The following is a 24,343-nucleotide window of genomic DNA, read 5'->3' on the forward strand; positions in this document are numbered from 1 at the left end:
CACCTGCCCAGGGGGTCCTGCCGGCCCTGGGGCTGATCCAGCCCCATCTGCACCGTTGAATCTCCCAAGACAGCCAGCCACGAGGCACCGATCCCCGCTGCACCCGCGTGGAAGCGCCGCAGTAATGAAGGGGCCGCGCCGCCGATGCCTCTCACGCCCCCTCATTACTCCCAGCGCTCTCAGCCCAAACAGCAAATTAGTGAGAGGGCCTGGAGCCACCCACCGCGAGAAGAGCGAAAACAGAGGGGGAGCTGTGCACGAGGAACGGGGGACATGCGCGTGCTTGGACTCGGGCAGGCAACGTGGGCGGGCCCTCCGATGGACACGTGAGCTGATGAGTGAAGGAATGGATGAACGGCGGGCGCCTGCTTTGATGGATGAGTGGCGGGAAGGATAAGCGGGTGGATGGATGAGTAGATGGGCAGCTAGAGGGAGGGACGACGGAGCGGATGTATGACGAGGTGGCGGGCGCCTGCTTTGGTAGATGAGTGGGTGGAGGAGTGGATGAATGAAGAGATAGGCAGGTGCAAGCGTAGATAGATGAGCGGGGGAGGGGGAATAAGTGACTGGGTGTTCTGATGGGTTAGGTGAGTGGTTGAATTTGATTCATCTCCCTTGAGGAAGGGTGCAGTAAAGCAGCCGTGTGGTGAGGTTATCATGAAGCCTGGTTGTTTAAAGACCCGCTTCAGCCGGACAAGAACACAGAGGTCTGAGGTGTGAGAGGACGGACATTAATGATGTCTGTCCGGTGAATGTCTGTATTGCCCAGTTTCCAGATCACGTTTATTCTGGCAGTTTACATGTTCCCAAGCACCTCAGGTAGCTGACAGAGGACTTGACACTAGGCGCTTAAACTCGCAGTGTGACGTCAGCTGTCAGACCTCCTCCATCTCCCCCCCCCCCCCCCTCTGCTGTCTCTACCATTACACTTCCTAGAGCAGGGGTGTGCAGCATTTGCCGCAGAGACGGTGCAACATTACAGGAAAAAATGCGTGAAAATTGCTTTTCATTTTTTTTTAGTGAACGGGGAGACTCAAACTGGCGAAATTACACTTTGCCTGAGGTGCTCAAAATACTTGCATCGCCTCACTGTAAGTGAATGTACACCATGTGATGAAATATATATATATATATATATATATATATACACATACATACATATCAGGCCAGATAGATTTCAACTATTTTCACCTGTACTGCACGATTTATACTTTGATAAGCAAAGGACCGTGAAACTCGCTTTTCCAACATACCGACTGGTGCCAGTGCATGGTTGTTCGAAATGTTTAAAGCTTTTGTTCATGGAAACATGATGTAGGCCGGAATGGCCCTCTCCCTGCCCTGCCCCCTGTTCCCTTCACTCATCCTCTGGCGCTGCCGAAACAAAGAGATGATTTACCCAAGCAGGGGCGTAGGAGACACTAAAATTCTGGGCGGGACAGGGACAACCTTGTGCACTTTCCAGTGACCCTATACAAATCACCACCCGTTAAACAAATACAATCGCATACTTTCGAAGTGAAATATTGAGAAAAGCAGGCATGTAGTCACAGTTTGCATGTATGTTTTATTGTTATTTACATTCACATAGTAATGAGACCAAATGTAAAACATATATATGAATCTTGCATCTTAATGCATAAAGCAAACAAAGGCCGCTGACTTAGGGTGGGTGCGTCGTGTTTGCAAGTGCATTAGGGTTTGAAAAGTACCTGCTGCTGCATTCCTGGTCTCCAGCAATTTTCAGGCAACAATAAAAATGTGAAGATAACTTTGGTTATTAATGTTCTTTTTTTGAGAGAGATCGAAGGCTTGTCTAGTGAAAGTTTTAATTCAATAGGTCAGTGAGTTACTGCTTTTGTCTGAGATATTCTTTTGGTATTTGAAGTTCATAAGTTAAAATCCTAACATTGAACAGTGAGCTATTAACCGTCATCAAAGAGCTGCATAAAAACTTCAATGTATAGATTAGAACGTTATGATTTTTCCCCAGTCTTTCCCTATCCTAATGTTGGAAAATGGGTTCATTAGGATAGAAATCAATTCTGATTATTGAAGAGAACCTCCCAACCATGGTGTTATGTTTTACATTCTGAGTTTGTGTTTCTCTAGTGTTGCAAAGCCGCCCTGGGCACCCCCCAACTTTTTGCTGACTGGTACTGGTGGTACCTGACTGACTGACCCTGGCCTCTGCCTAAACAGCCAGTGCTATTCTGAAAGAGGCACTTAAAAATACAGTGAAAACACCTACATACACTAGGGTGCACTATGGGTTAGGGTACCCCTATGATTGGCATGACCTCTCCTATAAGGCCCTAGTACATAATAGGGCAGGGGGATTAGAACTACTTTTAAGTCCCTAGAATATAATAAGGTATGGCAGTTTAGAGGCCAGCAGCCCTTTCTGCGCTTGCATGTGTGCACTGCTGAAGCCTGAGGTCAGTTTAAAAGTAGCCCTGTGTTATAGGGCTGCTCTTAAAATGCAAATTGTGCCTAAACTCGACTTTTGGGTTTGGGGAACTTACAAATTGATCAGCTACAATGTTGGGGCAAAATTAAGTGGAAAAATGTTTTCCACTTAACTATGGCTCTATCATATTTGCCACATAATACATCATCTGCTGCATAATCTAACGATTTCCTCCAAAACAATTTTGTAGCTCAAACGGATCCCAAATTACTAAAAGAAATGTGACTTGTGTTGCTGTGAAGTTTAGGGCCCTTTGCAAAGGTTAGTAAAGAAAACAATTCCTAAGAAAACAATTGGTCCCAGACACTCCTAATGACACTCAAATTAATACCTGTAGGAGAGTGTAGTATGCAATCAATTCATACAACCAAAAATGTATAATGTAAAGGCACATTCAACAGGGAAATCTCATAGATAAGAGGCCAACCAAAGTCAATTAAATTGCAAACATCAATTTATTTCCCGCTGAATCATATTCATAAAATGGAAACTTAGGGGCTGACTACGATGGCAGGCAGACTTCAGTACCACCGCCATCGAATCGGGGAATGGGACCGCTGGCCTTCAAGGTGGAGGCCCCACGATAGGCATTACAATGCGACTGCCACTACGGTGTTCGCAGTGCCTATCTTTTACATTGCAGCAGGTGCTGCTGTCTGCATCATCCGCCGCAAAGTAAGAAAAAAAGGAACATGTTAAATATATCGGTGCATGCCACATGGTGCATTGATATGTTGTGGGGCATCATAGATGCCCCCCAGGACCCATGTCTGAGGGCCAGGGGTAAAGGGGCCTGCTACGGTCCCCCAATGTCCCTTTCGCCAGCATTTCCATGGCAGGTGAACCGCCATTGATAAGCTGGCGGGTAAGGGACATCGTAATCCCTGCTGCGGTGCATGGTAGGCACCACCAGCATTGTAGGAACCACGAGCCCCTCCACCACACCGGCGGGCTCAAGAAGCCCGTCGGGTGCGTGGTGGTTGGTCTTTCCGACCGCCAGGTAACCACCCGCCATTGTAATATGGCGGGCTGTGATGCAGTCACCAATGGCGGTGGGACCGCCACCGACGGGGTGACGTGGCGGTCCCACTGCCATTATAATCACCCCCTAAGTTTGGTGTGCATGCAAATCCTACATTGCCAGCCCCTGGCAAGTTGCACTGCTAGTGCTGGAAAAGGGCCAATGGAGGTACCAATGGGTGAGGTGGACTGGCCTCAAGGGTCTTGTGACCTCAGTGACAGATTCACTGTCGATCTAGGATGTGCTTCTTCATATGCCTGCCCGTAAGACTGGAAGTGAACTGCAGTATGGATTGTGGTGGACAGATCCACCTGCGGGTGCTAAGACACCTGGGCTTCTAAGGTCTATCGGGCCTTCTAAGGTGTAGCATCGGAATAAGCTCTGTCAGGAGTGTGGTATGGTGAACTGGTCATGAAGGTCTGAACATGGTTCTCCAGTTCCAAATTCAGCAGCTCTGGCCAGAGTGCCACATTCTCTCCCACACTGAACACCATACTGCCCCACTGAGAGAAACTCGCACTGCCTTCAGCACAACTCAATTGTGCTGCGACTAAACTCAAATTATGCACTAGACAACAGTAAAATGCTGCCTGAAAAAAATGAATAACACCCTGGAAAAAGCAAACACTCATAGGGAATGCAAGAATAAGCAAAGCATGTGAACTGTAATCAGAAAAAACCATGGTTACCTTAACGGTTTTAAACTCATTATTCAGAAATCAGTAAGTGATTTTGCCTGAGAAGTTCAAGACATGGCTACAGGACCAGGAAGGGACCCCTTTCAATGTCCATTGCTTATATCCTTTCAAAATGTATGCAGTTTGGTTTATAAAAGACCACATCCCCAAACACAGAGCCGCATTTTATAAGCTAAAATAATTAAAAAGTTCAAAACGATCATATTAAACGTTTCCACTCTACCCATCGACCAGGTATTGCAGTCCCTTTAGGAATGGCGCACTTACCCACCCTGGGAAAACAATGTTGTTCAAAGAAAGAAGATAAAAAGAAAGTAGCGCTTTCACTGGCAAACTCTGTAAAGTGGCACTAATGTGTGTGGGTGTAAATAACAGTCTGGCCTGTCTGCTGTCCACTTTGTATTGCTTTATTTAGGTATTTAACTATTTTTTCTCTCCATTCCGAGGTTTTTCTTTTCAATAGAAAACGGTCAGAAAATGAGGACATTTACAGCCAAAGTGTTCAGCCCTTTTTGGATCAATTTCACAGGGTAACAAATAAAGAAAAGGAGAGGCAAGAGAGAGTACCTTAAGAGCTGCCTCTTGAAATCAGCACGTAAGCAGGAGCGAGACAGAGACAGAAAGAGATGGGGGAATAAAGAGAGGAGGGCAGCCGCCAGAGGCAGATCAGGAGTATTGTACACGGTCCTTGCCATGAAGGAAAAGAGACAGCGTTTATTTTTTCTCCGTTCTCTGCCCTTCCCAGAACGGCTGAGCCTTCCTGCAGCATAACAAAAGGCAGAGGGCGGGTGGCCTCTGACTCCACGCAGGTCAAGTGCAGGGCCATAGGTAGCGCTTTCGCGTGCTAATGGCCCTGCGATAACAGAAGGGAGAGGGGAAATTCCTTTGTCCCCTCGTCCCCCCCACCCTTGTCCCCCGTGTCCCCCCCACTCCAAAATCTGGGGGGGATATATCCCCCGCGTCCCCCACACTTCCTACGCCCATGTACCCAAGTCATTGGATTCAAAAGTGGATATTCAGCATCACTCGACCTCTCAAAAACCGGGTAATAAAGATGTCACATGCGTCAGGACGCCGGGACCGACGTCTTAAGACCGGAAGTGTGAACGGAAATACGAGACGTCTGGTCGCCCTAGCGCGGGTCCAGCATTTGGGGAGCAAAGGTGGGCACCCCTAATGTAGAAGGTAAGCAAGGGGATCCAGACACTTCACGGGAAGGGAAAAACACCAGTAATGTATTTATGTTCTGAGATTCTTGTACTTGAATCACAAGTTGGGTACATTGCTCTGCAGACATTTGTAACATGGCGATTTGGCATCCGTTTCCTTTAATTGTAAATTGGGACTAAACAGATTTAAATATTTTTGACGCAAATACTTTCCGTATTTGCTGCTTGTGCGTAATTCAAAGGGGCAAAATGATGGCTTCTGCCTTTCCCCCCCCCCCCCCCCAATGTTTCATCAGCCTCGATTCAAAAATTCTAGAAATGTTGGGAGCCAGCCCCCCTGAAGGGATGGGGGTATTGGCAGAGCCAGAAGGAAGAGCACTGCGAGGCAGCTGCTGAGTGTCAATGGAAGGTAGCCTGCCATCTCCCCTCTCTGGGCACGGAGACAGCAACAGAGACCTGGTGTTATGAAACGGATCCTTGGCAGTCACCTACCAGAGACCTCTGTATGTCAATGCCCCCCCCCCCCCCCACACACTCTTCAGGCACCACGCGATGTGCTCACTGGGTAGCGTCCTCCAGTCACGAACGAGGATACAAATGAAAAGTAGTCACACGCCCATCAATGGGCATGCCACCCATGGCACAATCAAGACCCTTGATAGGGTTTGTCAATTTTCACAAATAAACAAATGAATCCACTGTTTTGTTCTTGAATATCTTTTATACGTTGCTCGTCTTTAATTCAGACAAGATATACATCACAATGTTCAGCCAAAGCTCTGAATTCATTGCACATTCATCCATAATGTATGAATGCATCGTTTTTGGTGTTTCAGATTCCCAATGCATGTCGGGCACTAGGCCCTTCACCGGGGGCAAGTAGTGCAATGACGCGTCGAGAGATGCCCAATGCTCATCTGCATGAAAGACTGCACTAGACAGACATACCCTTCTTGGTCCTCTGTCTCTTCGCAGTGACCGCGCGGGTGGTGGATGGTGGCTCAGCCTATTGGTCCACACAAGTGCACCTTGGGCATCAGCACACACACAAGGGGGTGTTTGGGAATCCCTTAGAACTCCAATCCAGCCCCACTCAGGTTAAAGCTGTTCAGGGCCCACAACAGAGGGGTCCAGTGGAGGTCAGGGGCAGGAAGAGTGGTCAGCAGTGCTATGCAGTCATCTGTAGCGGGTAAGGGTGCTGGGGGTGGTGGGCTGCCATACCCTGCTGGCCCAGACCCCCCTGCTAGGCAGTGTGAGGACTGGTGCAAAGGACTCACATACAATGCTGGCCCTCCTCTTCACAGGAGAAAGTGCTGGAGGAACACAAGTAAGTCTGAAATCAGTGTTTGTGCATGGGGGGTCGTCTAAGACCCTGCAAGTACAGCCCCTCCCAGCAGGAGGCGCTGCAAGGACCACTGCAGGAGTGAAAATGATGGGGATCCCATATTCTACATTTACTCCTCCTCCCAGCATGAGGCAGAACTACTGTTTATGAGGGAACCATACCCCCCAGAACACAGACCTGTCAACTAAAAAATCAAAAAAAATGCGAGGAGAGGGCAGAGTGTTGGAAGGGTCAAACTTAGAACTGTACCCGGACAGCGCCCTGGGCGGAAAGAAAATGTGGTAATTCATGTGGGGGCGAGTGGGGTCGTTGTGGTGTGATGGCGGGAGGTGTGAGGACGATGGGAGGAGGGCAGGGGTTTATGGGGTGCTAACAATTAGGATGAGTTACACTAATGGCTGATTAGAAAGTCTTTAATCGGAACCCGATTAAGATCAAGTGGGACGGACGAGCTGCTGTTTGCATGGCATTAGGTCGGGCAGCTCCCTGCTGCACCCCTCGGAATATTGGCGCCCCGGGCCTAGGCCCAGCTCGCCCCGGGCCTAGGCCCAGCTCGCCCCTGCCCAAGGCCGGCTCTAGGTGAGAAGTGGTAAGGGATGCATGCAGTACAAGGCAATAGTGGCATAGGGTACAGACAGAGTTTATTTTAAACAGCAAGAAAGAGAAGGCACTAGGAGCAGGTGCATTAAAAAGCAAGATGAGGAGACAGATGGCGTGGTAAAAAGCCAAGGAGATAAGGCAGCAATGATAAATGCAGTATATGGAGAGAGTGAGACAGGGTCAACTCCAGTGTCTTATTTGGCAGGAAAACATTGATCTGGGGTAGTAAAATAGAGAAGAGGTGTGGTAAAATAGGAAATAAAAGGTTGTTTGGTAAAAAGAACTAAACTGATTGAACTGCTATCGTCGGCCAGGACAAAAAACTCTTCTCTTACCAGATATCAACCTTCTCCGACACAGGCTCATTGCGGATAACTTCCGGAGCCATCCAGGCCACTGTACCAGCAAAGGACATCTTGGTGCTCTTATCGCTCAGTTCCTTCGATGTGCCGAAGTCAGAGATTTTCACCATGTCATCGTAGGTGATCAGCATGCTGTGGACAGGGAACAAAGGAAAGACCTGAGCTGGGCACTGCCAGAGGGCACAGAGGACAAATCCCAATTTTCAGTTTGAACAGAAAGGTAAAACGAGTACAATCGCAAAGGACAGAGGACCTGCCCACTGCACTGAAGTCTCTCATATCCCCGCAGAGTAGATGTACCATCGGTTCTAGATGATCAAACACCACAGCAATGCCCTAAGATTGCGCTTACATTCTACAGTGAGGGGGATCACGTATGAAGGATGTGTATGATGTTTCACCATATACTATGCCAACGTTGAACCTAGTTGAAACAACAATTAGTTGTGCGTGTGAATTCTTGCCTGCATGTCATTGAGTCCTTTCAAATGACCATTTCGGGAGTCACGTCCCTATCCCCATTCAAACCTATCGCTTTTTACTGACCCCTCGCCTTTCTCGGATGATCCACTTAACAATGAAAAGGTCCAGTTTCTGGCCCCATTCAATGACTGTCATTTTTTAATGGACCACTTAGGATGAAGAAGCCCATTCACCATTTCCATTCAATTGCTTAATAAGAGTGTTGAGTAGGGCAACAGGAGGAAGCACTGGCGCATTTGTAGAGTTGGCCGGAGTAGAGACAGTCCCATGTCTGAAGACTGCTTTTAGATCTTACCAGGGGCAGGACAGCGTAATCTGTGCGACAGACCACAACTTGAAAGGCAGATCATTTGTAGTCAGGCCTCGGAGCAACCAACGTTTGGCTCTTCTATCAGCATATCTGGGGTACTGTGTGGCGACACTTACTTTGGTGACTTGAGGTCGCGGTGGATGATCTTGTGCAGATGCAGGTAGTTCATGCCTCCGGCGATGCCCATGGACCAGTCCACCAGCATGGAGGGCGTGACCTTTCTCCCAGCTCGGAGTACTTCATACAACTGGCCCTGGGCACAGAACTCCATGATGATGCAGAAGCACGGGGCTTGGGTGCACACACCTCTGGAAGAGAACAAAGGAAACAGGTGAAACCAGGATACATGGATGCAGAAGATCGGGATTGGGGATCAGGGTAACAAACATTAAACTATAAACTTTAAAACCTAGAGCAAACCCCAACCAATTCACTCCTAAGGCATCTCCAGGGTCAGTGGAATATCTGTTTGGACATAGAGACCAAAAAGTGCCCTTTCCAGTTTAAAGGGTGGTGGGTGGATTGTGGGATTGGGTCTTTCAACCACACAACCCAAGTGCGAGAAGAAGTAAACCAACGCGGGTCACAGATTAGGCTAGCATGTTTCTAGATGCTCATTCGTGGCGGTGTTAGAGACAGCGAACACTTCACCTGTACATTTCTGGGAAAACCGGCATGTTTCTCCCTTGTCCATTCTTGGGCCATTTGACTGTCCCTGTGGGGCAGTAACAGGGCAGACACCTGTGTGTCTTGGAAGAGAGCTGGTAGGTCCCTGGTCAAAAGAGTACACAGCTTGTCTTTACCCGCCGCTCTCAGTGGACATTTTAAGAAGGCGGTGATGCCTGACCAAGCAACAGGACCTCCTAAAGGTAAACATGGTGTTAGGAATTAATGTCTGGTGGCCTGGCCTTGTTTCTTATGAACAACTAAGGTGTGGAAGAGATTGCTGAAAATCCTAAGGGACTGTCAAACGTTTGTACGGAACTCAGGGGAAGGCAGTATACAACTAAACCCTGTGGACAGTGGGCCTAGCTCATAAAACGCTCCGTCCATACTGTTACTACATGCACCGCTCATGCTTTATCCCAATAGTCTCACTGTATTCCAATGTGGTAGGGTAGATTTCTCCCATTCTATACATCTGGCCGGGATTGGATTGGGTGTATGCCAAATACACAGATTTGAGGTTTGCTGGACAAACAGCTGGGTTTAGGATTGATGGATTAGGGAGTGAGATACAAGGTACATGAGCTGGACAGCGAGACAGCCTAGTCACCACTTAATGGAGGCCATGGGTCACCTGCAATGATGTTTCTCCAAGAACAAATGCTCACTTAAAGGTGATGATGTTGGGGTGCTTCAGCTTCCGGAGGTGCTTGATTTCCGTCTCTTTGATGTCCCGCACCTTCTTCACGGCCACTTCTTCTCCGTGGAACCTCCCGAGGAAGACGGCGCCCTGGGCTCCGCTTCCTACCCACTGCAGGTCCAGAATCTCCTCAAAGGGCACCTCCCATGTGTCTGCGAGCCACAGAGACAGAGCTAAAATGAGAAACTCAGTCAGGAGATTCAGAGCCAAAGGCCCTGGTGGCAGGGCCCACCGAGCAAGCAGACAGAACACGGCAAGCACCACTCGAGAGATGGCAACACATGGACGAGACAGAAAGCAAGAAAGCAAGGGCAACAGCCGCCAGCTAGGCACACCAGTAGATTTTCTCAACCTGTTGGAAATGTGTGTAATCCCATTATTGAATTATAACTAAGATTATCATATTGTGCATTTAGATTAGAAGGAAACTAGCAATTCAGGCAAATGTTCAGATCGACACAGAGGTAACCCACAGGAGGAGAGCCGGAGACAGAAATTCCAGAAAATGTGGAAAACTGAAACGTTGGAGACTGGTGGTGTAACAGACTCTAGAAATATGTAAATCCTTATTTATTACTTTTTTTCCTCCAAATAAAATGTTATTGGCCACGTTTATTTACGCTGGAATGGCATAAATATTTGATGCCATGCCACGGAAAATAAAATATTACTAGCATCAATAACAATAATCCCTCTTATTCCAACAGTACAAATGCCAAATACCTTGTTATTGGAACAGTACAGAGTAACAGAATTGAGAAACAATGCTTATATCTCGCAGATGCCATTATACAATCAGTTGCCAGAAGGATAAGACTTGGGCCATGCACACAAAGCTTGGACACTGTGCTTGTATCTCACTGTACAATGTTAACCCGTGGTCCTCCGAATATGGTTATACACATTATTTTTACAACTAGTGTACATGAACAAACAGCAATGCTTGAACCATACACACTGATCTGCTGAGTGTCAATAATATTCTATTTATGATCGTTGTAGCGGGGCATCTTGACCCACTTGAGACTTTGCTTCTGGTGAATCATTGACCATCCCTGCACTCAATAATGGTAATAAATAGCATATCATGCTCTGTGCGTCAGCATATATACTATATATGTACATATAGTGGACAGATTCCATATTATTAACATAGCACCTTAACTCACTGGAGAAAAAAATGCTAATTGTCTTGCAGATTTCATTCCGGAATCTCTTTCAAGAAAACAACACAGGCCATCTGCACAAGGGCTAGGGAATGGGATTCCAGTTCAGTGAGCAGATGTAACCCTGGTTCTTTGTTATCTTTCAGCATAAATCACACGCAGGTCCCTTGAGTGTAAGATGCTATTTATTCCAACCATTGTTTAGGAAGGTGAGGGGCATCACAACAGAATCGAGGCTTCGCCTTTTTTGACTCATGGCCCCTACACACTCTCAAAAATGGTTAATAAATAGCATAGTTAACTCAGCAATCAACACATATACATCAAAATATACAAGTGTAAAATGGCTCTTTATTACGATCGAGGGGTCCTAGTGTCGATATAAATCACAAGGCTGAAGACTAGGTGGTTTGTCAATATCACCTGAAACACGGAAAGGCACTATGTGACCATGTCACGTGACCTGATGGGAAAAAATCCTCCCACAGTTCTTTCTCGACGGTTTGACTCTAGAGGTAAGGCAGCAGTAGAAGCCGCATGCCTGCAAACTGCCCCTGAAGAACACCCTGAGCTTCTGCTCGGGTCTGGATTTTGGGGTGATAGTGGGTAAACTGTTGGAGTACTCACTGCATGTAGATTACCATTGAGAGTTCATCTTGTGTAGTGCATTTGAGGCAGAACATTTTGTTCCATCTTATTTAGTTGTCATATCACGAAGGTTTGCTTGTATACAGTCTTGAAGTAACAAAGTTTCATGGATTCCCTACAACACTCGGCGGCCAATAGCATATTGTCCACTTTATCTGGTTCTATCATGAAAAGTAATCAATAACAACAACACATCTCGGTCACTCCAAGCTCTGTGTTGAATTCTACGACGTACCAAATACAACCTAACTGGTGCATCAACAAGTAAGGCCTCCTGAAGTCTAACGGACATGGGTGTACATGTAGGGCTCGATCCATGCCAGATTTTCAGCAGAACTCTTCAATTGAGTTCTAGTTAGATTCATGGGGAAAATAGATCTTATGTGATTATCCTGAAGACCTGACATGGACCTGCCCTCCTTGCTCTGCAAGGGGAAGCCATGTTGTGTCACATGGTCATGGGTCATTGTTGTTGACAAGAAGATCAGAATGCTTGATAGGGATTGTGAACCATGAGACGGACTTGCCATTGCTGATGCACCAGAGGTTAATTTGTTGCCCACTGACTATCATGAGGTGCGAGTGCTGTTGAACAGCATTGTTTGCAATGCAATGGAGCACAGTGTTATTGGATGACCTCATTCCAGTGTGGACACCGTGTTTGAAGAGGCGGAATGCCCATCATGAAACACTGATCTTGTGCTTCAGTCCTGCTTCTTCAGTAAAGTAAACCAAGGCCTCAATTCCCAGGGCTGAAAAAGGTGCTTAATGAAAGTGTGGACCTGATGACATGATCATCTGGTAATCCTAGCATAGGACTATCTTGAAACTGATTGTTTAAAAATGTATTGATGGCTCAAGACAATGCAGTATTGGTGCTACTCAAGGACAGCACAGAGGAAATGGGTAGCTTATCCACATAGAAGAGGAGAACGCGAAGAAGGGGGGATAGTGATGCCACCACTATTATAGTAACAAGGCTGACCCTGCTCTATGAAGGTGGGATATGATGCCAGTTCACTGGCCTGCGCCCAGATGTCTTGCTGCCTATAATTCACTCTGATAACAGTAACACCTGCTGTCTGCAGTGCCCCGAAGCCACCACATTACCAAAAGATGGGCATCCAATCTAGAGGCAAATATGATGAGAGGTGAGTTCTGACTTTTACATAGAACCGGAACTAGTGTTAATTCCAGGGCAAAACGCTCCTTTTCCTTAAACCTCAGTTCCCTGATCTTCCTAGATATGATTTGAGTTTGTTTGGCAAACAGTACTTGCTACCGCAATTTTTCAACGCCGTTCACAACTCAGACGGATGAAATGCTATGTTAGTTATGAAGGAGTTCTAAACTGTGACCTGCAGTCTGAGCACAGATCACAGCAGTAAGTGTATAATTAACTAAGTGAGTGGTAAGAGCTAAAAGACTGTACCACCGTTCTACAAAATACCTAACATTTTAAAACTCTATAGGTGCTTTGTAGTCAACATAAAATTATGGTGGACAGTGATGTATGGTCTTGGCTGGATCAGGACCAATTCATCATTTGAGGTTGACAAAATGGGCGTCACTAAATTGTCTGACCTTAAGATCTATAATTAAAGCCCTAAGAGACAACGTTTGCTTGTGGTGTACACCATGAGAATGATCAATAGAATCTGCACTACTAGGATGAGGCAGAAAGTACTGAGTTGAGGCATGCTTACACCTCCCATGTATTTTTCAACCCTGAGATGCACAGTTTGTGTCTTCTATAATGCAAATACTGATCCATGGTGGCCTACAATTACAACAATTTAGAGTAAGAGCATGAGAAGCTTAGATGTAAACCAATACTTGGTGCATGAGCTGAGCATACACGAAGACTCTGATTAATAAAAAGGACTCCTATGTCCCAGGCCAGAACTCACAGCTGTACTCAGTCGTATTATGTTTTTCTAGCAGAATGATCCATCGAGAAGGCATGCTCTGGGCTCCGACAAACCCAGCACCCTGAAATCTACTCTCAGACATGGTGCCGTTTCCTCTGTTACAGTTGAGATGCGTGGAAGAGGCTGTCAAGTCTTGAGCCAGTAACCTCAAGGTTTTTGTCTTAACTGCCGTTTGCCTAGCTGAGGCTGCCCAACTGGCCTGTTTGCGTTGCTCACCCACAAAGTTGGATGGTGCTCACATCTCTCCCGAATGTAAGGAACTGCCTCTACGTTCATGCTGGAGACAGCTGTAGCAGCCCAACAACAGAAAGGAGCACCTCCAACCTGAGATGAAACCATTCCCTGTTCATTTTTGCAAAGACTTGAGTTATCCGGGACTTCCAGATATGAAACGAAAGCTCAGCTAGTGAACCCAGATTGGGATGAACATGATAAGCACAGACCTGGTATGAATAAGGTGGACAGGTGCAGGCAGCAGGGGCGTAACACAGGCCCCCATGGTGCGGGGGGGGGGGCCCGAGCTGCAGAGGGCCCCCTCAGCAATGTACTTGGGCCTGAGAGCTCCGGATTAAGTCTGGAGCGGGGGCCCCTCTGTGTACCTTGCAGGGGGGCCCCTACAACTTTCTTTACGCCACTGGCAGGCAGCCTAGCCTTACGCAAGTGTCCAGCCATCTTTGCTAGCCTCAACTCTCGCCGCAGTCCCAAGTGGTGTCCAGTGCTATGGAAACACTCCAGGTTCGCCCCACTGTGACCAAAAGCATTAAAGTCATCCATCCTTGGACTGATAACCACATCCAACACAACACACTGTTCTAGAGCCCGGACACGGACTGGCCTGCCGGTGTAGTTACTGAATGATCCGGTTACACTGTTCACTCAGCTTAACTGCAGTGGGAAACTGAGTGCATAAAATAACATTCTCCCCATGGTTTCATGTAGCATATGGTCTCCAGCTGTACGCTACCTGTTTGAAGTTACAAGTCAAGGACGGTTAGAGCCAGACACTACTATTTGATTTTGTTTGCCATATTTTATTTATTAAGTGGAAGGGGTATCTACAACAAGTAGTAAGTACCCTTACTCTGGAGTGAGGTACTTACTACATGGAGTAAATACCTTGGTTCTGACTTTTGACTTGAAAATAAGGCATATGGAATCTATATTTAACACACCCAATTCTGTATGTTTTGTCATATTTACAGGCCTTTCTCCCGATAAAGTTTGGCAAGTTTGACCTGCTGAAATCTATTGGGGTTGGGGGGGGCTGTGAGGGTGTGATAATTGTCACACAACTCGTTATTCTGACCTTGCTGTAAGCAACTGTTTGCCCAGGGATCAGAATTTAGCTCTGAACTTGTAATTAGGGTCTAAATGCTTACCCAGGCATGTACTGGGGATGGTGTACATCCAAAAAGATCAGGGAGGAATAACTGCACTAGATTTGTTAGCAACTTTTGAGCTAGACTGTAGTAAAGGAGACAGGGAAGCAGGTGAATTTGGGCGTTTGCCCCAGAGTGAGAGTGAGGCTGTGATGGAACGCCATGAATCAGAGCAAAGGGATATCTAAAAAGTAGACAAACAGGAATGTGAAAAAGTTTGACTAGATGTCACCCCAATATCTGCAAAATGTTAACACCCAGAAGAAACAACATAACCGTGGAGGTTTGAGTGCATCAGACTCAATGGTCCGTGATAAGAAGGTAAATAAATACTTGTGGTTACTTAGTATAACACGCATGGCTATACTGTTGATGACTCCCCACAGAATTGCTTTTGCAAACGCCTGACTCCCAGATTTCTGACCTGTTGGCTCTTGCTTCAGATTCCTCGAATAAGAAATGATAATGAGAAAGAGCCAAAGGACTGTTTAAAACAAGTATTCCAAACAGACATAATTATCTCAGAAAACTAAAGCGAAATATCCAGGGATTGCCACATGACCAAGGAAAGAATAATGGAAAGTGGAAGGAAAAGGCCTGCCCGTATGTCCTGACCATACATCTAATAGCTCCTGAGCCTCTTGTCCATTGCTTGCCACAGAGGCTATAGTGTTCTGCTTGCCTTGTGTGACATCCTGGTTTACTGTTCACCATACGAGACCCCAGGTAGATTGCTATGTCAGAAGCCCAGGTGTACTGCTTGCCATGTCAGGGGCTGGGTTATTAAATGAGAGATCAGAGCCCTTATTAATGTGCTTACCAGATCTGAGGCTCTTGTTTATAGCCTGCCTTCTCAGTTTCCCTGCTTCTTGCTTAACTTATCTACAGAGAAGAGCTTGGCTAAGAATGAACAACCAGAGCGCTACTGAATGGGTGCCATACTGCTGTCCTAGCCAAAATAATGAAAGCAGGATAAGTCTCCTTTCACCACTACTAATAATGAAAGTAGAAGTTGTCCTGGAACGAAATTCTAGAAGGGGAGTAGACTGCCTCCAAATGTAAACTAGAAAGAACAAGGGACTCAGGATTCAAAGCGAAGTACTGGGATTGCTTGGAGGGGGTACGACGGCAGAGTAAAATGAGGTGGGCCGGTTCACTCTTGAACTGTCAGGGCAGCATCCTACGAAGCATCTCATCTCTCAACATCGCATGTGCAGGGTGCCAGTCTAGCTGAATTCTCAACCACGACTCGGCTACGGCTCACCTGACCAGTGCTTGTCCACCTTTCAGAGCCTTTGTGAGCTGGAGAGGGACTTGAGTCATGAGCCTCTAGTCAAAATTTTAGATGCCTGTGGACTAGCAGGAGTAGGTGGAATCTGGGCCATTTGAAGTTTGAGTAGCTTCTGCTCAGGTTGCCAGCCTTGATTGCTCTTCCACTACCTTTCTCATTCATGGGATGGGTTTATTCAGAAGTGGGTAGTGTCCATGCCTTTAAAAAAGAAATAAATACATAAAAACAAAATGGCACATGGCTACTGCTTATGTTACTGAATCATATTCTTGCCCTTTTCGCAGCCTTTTACTCACTCCACAGCAACTCTGCTTAGCCCACGTTGGCACACATAGTATCCTGCGCCCTGTTGCTATGCTGGTTAGTCCTTATTAGAATTATAATTTGTTCGTCTATTTCTCACATACTCACACCCATTACACAGGCGATGCGTCCCATAACATGACCATGGCACGCCTATGGTCATCTCACACAACACAAAAACACTTCCCTTGTAGGATGAAAATAACAAGCATTGGCATAGCCAATAGGTTTCACTTTTGGGACCTTGTAAGTATTTAGTTATGCAGCACAATATCCTTTGTGCAACAACATTAACCGTTGCATGGCTAAACACTTATAAGGTCACAAAAGTGAGACCTATTGGCAGGTGTATAAGTGGTTGTTCATTTGAACAGCCGAGGTCTCAAGTTGTCCAGGGTCAGGTGTGAGTAGTTAATTCAGATGTGTATTTTTGTTTGTTTGCTTTCGGATAGTTTAGTCGGTAACTATGTGGTATTGATCATAGGTATAATGGTGCCTCATTAGATTAGCACTTGTGTTTTGTACGCTATTCTATGACGGTGCTAATGGGTGTAGAGGAACCACAAACTCTACAATGAAAAAACAGTAACAATTCTTTTGAATCCCCAGCACACGTAAATGAGTATTTACAACATTATTTTAAATTTCGGAAGTAGACACATTAAATAAGTAATTGAAGAGGACATGAGTCAGATCTTCTTTCTTTCTTTATTTTAGAAGTGTTCCTTAGAAACTCCACAGCCAACACGTGTTTCGTCGTTTTGGGAAGGCTGGTCCCACGACTTTCTCAAGGCTGTACAAGTAAAGAAACAGCTATGAAGAACAATATAGTCTTTCATATATTCCCAAAAAAGGGGTTTCTTAGTGTGTCAAACAAAGTTGTAATGTCTATAGAAATTAAACAACATATGTACATCAGCTCCAACTTGAAGTCAGACAATGAAAATGGAAGAACACACGTGAGTTTAAACAGATTCTATGATCCCAAAGGAAGGAGAGAGAAAAGGAAATGATAGACTATGAGTGAGACGATCCTGTAGTACGGGTTCGAAGTCGTGATCCGTGTCATACGGGTGAAAAAGTCGAGTGAGTCAGGTGAAAACCGAGCAAAAGAGCAGAACAAAACCGAGTGGAAAGCCCATGAATGGCGCACTTCCAGTAAGCCCTTCCAAACATGCAAGACCGTGAAAAACTCCTGTGATACCACCCTAAGTAAAAAATGTGCTTAAATACCTATTCCTTTTCGTATCTTGTGTCTAAAATATGCAGAAATATAAACAAAACCACATCAGAGGAAAATCACATGTGGTATGTCTGTGCCCAAAACCCGTTATGTTATTTTAAGTACATACTCGAAGCGTGGTACAAATTCCGGACCACACGGGGTTCTGTTCGTGGACGGTGTAAATTATATGCGCTCTTGTTGATTCCTCCTAAGTGACGAGGTCTGTCAATTATGCTGTAGACAGAAAGGAATACAAACCGCGTTGGTCTATGTGAAACGCACAACAGCAGCAAATAACAGTGTCAATACACAAACTGCTTAAAATAATGTCCTCCCAAAGGGTGGACTGAACTTAATCAAGTTTCTTGTCAATATCCATTCAAATAACAATCCTCTACTACGCGCCCTTTACACGCAAATATCCTTTTTAACACAAAACTGAAGACAGACTATCAGTAGTCTCCCCCGAAATACCTAAACGATCTTAGTCTGTCCTAATTCAAAATTTGAACCGGTCATTTAAAAACCCCCGTACTAGATAGAAAACAATCCTTGTCTCGCAGATACGAGAAGGAATAGGTATTTAAGCACATTTTTTACTTAGGGTGGTATCACAGGAGTTTTTCACGGTCTTGCATGTTTGGAAGGGCTTACTGGAAGTGCGCCATTCATGGGCTTTCCACTCGGTTTTGTTCTGCTCTTTTGCTCGGTTTTCACCTGACTCACTCGACTTTTTCACCCGTATGACACGGATCACGACTTCGAACCCGTACTACAGGATCGTCTCACTCATAGTCTATCATTTCCTTTTCTCTCTCCTTCCTTTGGGATCATAGTTCTGTTTAAACTCACGTGTGTTCTTCCATTTTCATTGTCTGACTTCAAGTTGGAGCTGATGTACATGTGTTGTTTAATTTCTATAGACATTACAACTTTGTTTGACACACTAAGAAACCCCTTTTTTGGGAATATATGAAAGACTATATTGTTCTTCATTGCTGTTTCTTTACTTGTACAGCCTTGAGAAAGTCGTGGGACCAGCCTTCCCAAAACGACGAAACACGTGTTGGCTGTGGAGTTTCTAAGGAACACTTCTAAAATAAAGAAAGAAAGAAGATCTGACTCATGTCCTCTTCAATTACTTATTTAATGTGTCTACTTCCGAAATTTAAAATAATGTTGTAAATACTCATTTACGTGTGCTGGGGATTCAAAAGAATTGTTACTGCTTTCGGATAGTTGTAGTTTTGTTTTCCCCATTATAAATTAAAGTCTACCAGTAGTACAGTGCAAGACAGGGCAGGCAATATTCATTCATGTTTGAAAACGGTGGGCCATGCTGTGAGAATATCGCCAATAATAGAAAACATTGCCATTTTCATAGCATACACAACACCAATACTTGTCTACCGATTCTTTAAAAATGTGTTATTGTTTCTCTACAATTTCGAATATTGCACATGTTTCACAGTAATCCTTAGAATTTTCACTTCGCTCCGTTTATTTGAGCCAACTTTGTGTCTGCATAGCAGAAGTGCCATCTCAGCAGGCCAGATCTGCCCCCACTTTAGCATTGAACAATTACCATTTTTCAAAGCCAGCCTCACACAGTGTAGAAGGTTGTCAGCTCCTCTTATGCGCCACAGCTAGGCAGGCATGGCAGCTACAACCTTTCGGCATAAATTGTGCTGAGTGCGAGGTGAAGTTGAGTTCAGGTATTTACAAAATTGGCAAACCTTCTCTGGAAACGTGAACATTAAAAAACTAAGGAAGCGTGTTTTATTAATAAAAACAGACAACTGCAGCTCACATTTGCCTGGCTCTCGTAAAACATTTGCAGTTGTGCGACTGGGACTGTGAGCACACAAAGGCGGGGCTGTAATGCATTTCCCAGGGCCATCTTCTGCCCATGGAGCTGCGTGTTATGGAAACCTGGACTTGTTTTGGGTTCCAGACTCCGACTGCAGCTTTCACGGAGGGAGGGGGGTTAAGCAAGTCTCAAGGATGTCTAGGCGGTGGCAAACCCCAAAGGGAGACCCAGCCCCACACTACCCCACCCCAGAGTCCTCCATCTCACAGATGGGATAGGTTTTGGTCTAAATAGGGTCACCTTGGAGGGTGGGGTCCCTTGCAGAATGCGATGAGGGGCCAAGAGTGGCTTCTATTTCACAGATGTTTGTAGTGTTTTGCCTGAATGGTGGCCCTCGTGCTTCACAGCGGCTGTTTTGTGTGCTGTGCCCCTGGCTGTAGGCGTATGACAACTGCTGTCACTCACTGGGTGGGCATGATTGAAGATGCAGGAGGCCTGGGACAATAGCTCCAAAAGTGAACCCTGAGGGCGCTAAGTGAAGGGCCTGTCTTTTAGGTGTCGACAGTGACACATGGCTGCTTGTTAGAGGAACTTTTAAAGCAAGTGCAGCTTTTGGCTGAAAATATAGTAGCATTGGATGACCTATGAAAGGTGAGCAACAGTACCCCTAATGCAATCACCTTCCTACTCAAAGTAGCAAAACACAATTTAAATATAAGATGGCATATCACTACAAAGTAGTGAAAAACAAATGCAGTACAACAACCTTAACGGCCGCGAAAGTGATCGCGATCGTGATCAAGCGCGGCGAGCGATGCGCTTAATGAGCATGACGAGGAAAGCCATATGGCGCCTCTGCTCGTTAGCGCGCGCCAGCGCATTTGCACGCAAGTTGTAGGCTGGCCATGGTAGCATTTTTTGAAGCCCTTACGAAAAGTCTCGCCAGGCCAGCGCATGCGCTGGGTCAGGCTAGACCTAAAAACAACACCCTCTCAACCACACTCCCTACGCAGGGTAGCCTGCTATTCATGTGGATAAGTGGTTCAGTACCCCCACACAGTGGTCATAAGCGCTATACAAATCCCAGTCCTACTGTGCACTACAATACCGCTCATCCCATCAGATGTCTCGGTTTAACGCTTGCCACACCACAGACCCTGGGTTAATGTTTGCCATGTAACAAACCATGGCTCTGCCTGCCTTAGCAAAGCCCGATTCCTTGGCCTAGTTCGTAGTTTGGCACAGCAGACAGCATCTTTTATTGCAGTCGGATCAGACAGCGAGCCAGCCTGCCCCTCTCTGGGGAGAACAGGGGTCAGTTAGGCAGCTGGGTTCCCCCCTCATCCATTATTCACTGCACTTATAACAAAAGCAGTGCAGTGTGTCCTCTCTGCCCGCGCGCCCCTCTGGGCTCATTTCCGTCACCGTTAAGCTCTAACCCTCATCCCAAGGCCTCCTCGCGCCTCCATCTTCCTGTCCTTCCGCTCGTGCTCCTCTCACCGTGCTTGCACGCGCCGCGCCTCCACTTTGGTGTCCTATCGCTCGCGCCACTCTCACCTTGCTTGCTCGCGCCCCGCCTCCACTTCCTGTCCTTTAGCTCGCGCTCTTCTCACCTTGCTTGCTCGCGCCGCGCCTCCATCTTCCTGTCCTTTCTCTCACGCTCCTCTCACCTTGCTTGCTGTCGCCCTTTCCAGACAATATTCTTTCACCTCGGGCATGCCTCACAACGACCCCAACCCTTTTCCCTCTCTGTCCTTGCTCTTCTTTTTCACCCCGCTCGTCTCTTTTCCCTTGTCCCTCTACTATGCCCAAATGACGTATCTATTTGCTATGGCTTTCCCTCTCCTTTCACTAAATTATACACTGTTCCTCTCACCCCCACTCTCGCCGTTCAGTCAGTCACCCTCCCCCTTCACGACTTTTCCTTGCTCACCACCTTCTTTCCCCTAGAGACTGGCTCTGCCTTGCTTTCCCCGCTTATGCGGTAGGGTTGACCAAATTATCCATGAAAAGTCAAATTATGTGGCGAAACATGGGACATTTTGTGACAGCATTACTTCATTATTTAGTAATTTTTACAAATAACACAATCTGGACAAAGATTTCACCTCATAAGAACCAATTAATACAGTAATCAGCAACTGAAAGGCGACAATGTATCCTTTGTAAAGAGCTGAGGCAGCGTTTTTGTATCTTTTGATTTGTTTGAGCTAGATTTTTGTTTAACTCCGCAAATTACGGCGCACATGATGGACTTTGTTAGGAAGTGTAGCAAATTCATAATCATGCGAAAAACACTGCTGCCCCATAGGCACATAGTTCCAGTGTCCTGTAGTATGGTACGAGTTTTCTGAACTCTGCTCAGCTTCAAAGTGTGATGTGTTGTGGACTATGAGGATGCCACATAAGGTGTGACCGGGACGGATGCCAGAAGTGGAGGGAAGGTTACCAGGAAGGCCTCTCTGCTCCTGGCGGTGCTCGCTGTATACATGTAACTACAGATACTCTACAATTAAACATCCCAGGGTTGTTCCCCTCACTAGAGGCTTCATCAGCGCTCTTCACTTTTTCAGTTTCATGCATGAGTAGTTCCTGAATTCCACATTTTTTCTTTGCATTCTGGGATTCGTTTTCCTGTTGATTCCATTATGAAATCAGGACTACAAATCCCAGACTGCCACAAAAAAAACCACAAAAAAACCTGGACTGGATACGGTCCTCACACGTGGACCTGGGAAACATGATATCGCTGCATTACTTGCCAACAATACCCCTGCAATTCACTCGCTCCCTTCCTAACAACTTTCCTGCTCTTCCCTTTTCTCTCATGACCTGCTCTAGCCCTCCTCATGAATCACAATGTTCTTTTCCTTCTCTCAAGATCTGTACCTGTCCTCCTCTCCTTACCCACGTGAATTACCCCAGCCATTCTCTGACTGTTCTCATCCACAATGATTTGTTAACAGCTGTGGAGGGCTTGTGATGCAGTTACCTCCCACTTTTTGCCCCCCTTTTTTAGCTATTAGATGCTGATTTTCAACTCTGACAGTGCACTGAGGCCTGTTAACCAGACATCAGTGCCAGTGCTCCTTCCCTAAAACAAGGTAAAGTCTAATGGTGCTACAACTTGAAAAGTACTTACCCGATTCCGATGATCTTGCAACCTAAATTTATATAAAAGTACATTTTATTTTTATAAACTGATGTTGTATTGCTTTATTGAGGGTGACCTAACCTACTTCCTTTGTTTCTGTAATAAATGCTTAGCCCTATCCTCCGATATGCTCAACTACTCGCCCAAACTACCACAATAGAGAGCATTTGGGGTGTCATTTGTGCCTCTGTGATTCCTTTGGGGTTTGCCTGGACTCTTTACACGGTGTACCTCTTTTTGGTCTATCATATAAAGAGTCAGCTGCCTACAAGCTGTGATTCCTGTCTTGTCCTTTCTGATCCCCATCTCTTCCCTGGCTGTTCCAACTCTCGTCTTTCTTCTAGGCTTCCCTTTCTCTCTCTCTTCTTCTATTCCTTCCGCTCTTGTCCATTCAGTTCTTCAGATCCCTATCGCCAATGATGTCTTCCTTCTGTTCTCCCATTGCCTCCAGTATTTTAGGGGGCCCAGATACCTTCTGGGCCCTTGATTCACAGAGAAATCCTTGGGCCTGGCCGAGGTTCCCCCTGAGGGTATCTATCACAAAGGCTGCAAGGTCCTATGACAACTTGGTAACTACTATAATTAGATGACAATAGTCCATTGTCTTTTTTGGTGTGCTTTTATAGAAATATTCAACATGTTGCATCTCTACCTATTTATATATTTCATAATCCTCACTCAACACTAAATGGTGGAATAATGCACAGCATGTGAATCTAGAATAGATTCACAGAGAAAAATAACACACCAGTTAAATGGTCTAGGACAAGTCCTGGAAAAAACATTTGGAAAAAAAAGGGAATCTTAGCAACTGACAGAAGAATAAAATGTCAGGTGCATCATGAACTGTATTGTTAGAGAATTCCAAAGACGAGGAAACAGCACTGCTGAAAGCCCTGTTGGAATACCAGGCCAGTCAACGTTTTGGAATATCTGACCACTGCAAGGGTTTGCTATGAGTTGCACTAGGTCCCTTAGAAATGTAAAGGTTATCGAGCAAGGTAGATTAGATTGTCTTACCCAAGAGACTTGAAAGTAATACAACCAAATTTTAAAAGTGACATGTGAAAACATGATTGCAAAAACATCAACCTCTAAGTATAGACTACCAAAACCTTGCCAAATTTTAACCTACCATGCCACGATGAAGAATTTTCTCTCTAAAAAAAGCTAGGCATTTTAAATTAACCTAGTCCTAAAATATGTGAGAAGTGCCTCAGACCTTAAATACAGTCTGAAAATGGTGCAGAGTAATATTTTAGTAAGGTCAGATGCTGACAGTTTCTATTTGCCGTCTATGATTTGCAAGAGAGGTTTTTACAGTCCACCTATTCACGTGGAACCGAATTAAACTTGGAATGAAAGCCTGACAGCGAAGTCAGTGTAAAAATAGTAATAAATAATAAAAAGAAAACAGAACCAGAGGAATAATAGCAAACTGTTTTGCACCCACCATCAAACGTGGCACAATGTTAAAGGTAGATTTTGGAGAGGCAATTTTGAGAGGTCGCACACCCAAAAGTACAGAGTGCAGAGATCACCAGGGCTTAGGAGAAGGACTGTAAATCATATGAAGAAATACTTTTTAATCTGACGAGCTAATTACACTGGA

General features: G+C 45.7%; 1 protein-coding gene across 3 annotated transcripts in view; it reads right to left on the bottom strand.

Moving 5' to 3' along the window:
* MAP3K12 (mitogen-activated protein kinase kinase kinase 12) overlaps nucleotides 1–24,343 on the bottom strand; it is a 351,073-nt gene that overhangs the window by 152,807 nt on the left and 173,923 nt on the right. For 2 of the 3 annotated variants that reach the window (XM_085654688.1, XM_085654689.1), the window contains exons 3-5: nucleotides 9,793–9,997; nucleotides 8,575–8,766; nucleotides 7,639–7,797 (exon numbers count right to left, since the gene is read on the bottom strand). In XM_085654688.1, coding sequence (XP_085510814.1) covers nucleotides 7,639–7,797; nucleotides 8,575–8,766; nucleotides 9,793–9,997 — 556 coding nt within the window. The remainder of the gene's footprint in view (nucleotides 1–7,638; nucleotides 7,798–8,574; nucleotides 8,767–9,792; nucleotides 9,998–24,343) is intronic. The other variant, XM_085654690.1, reaches the window with a different exon arrangement.

This window comes from Triturus cristatus, chromosome 4_1 (genome assembly GCF_964204655.1).
Source record: "Triturus cristatus chromosome 4_1, aTriCri1.1, whole genome shotgun sequence".
Lineage (NCBI taxonomy): Eukaryota > Metazoa > Chordata > Amphibia > Caudata > Salamandridae > Triturus > Triturus cristatus.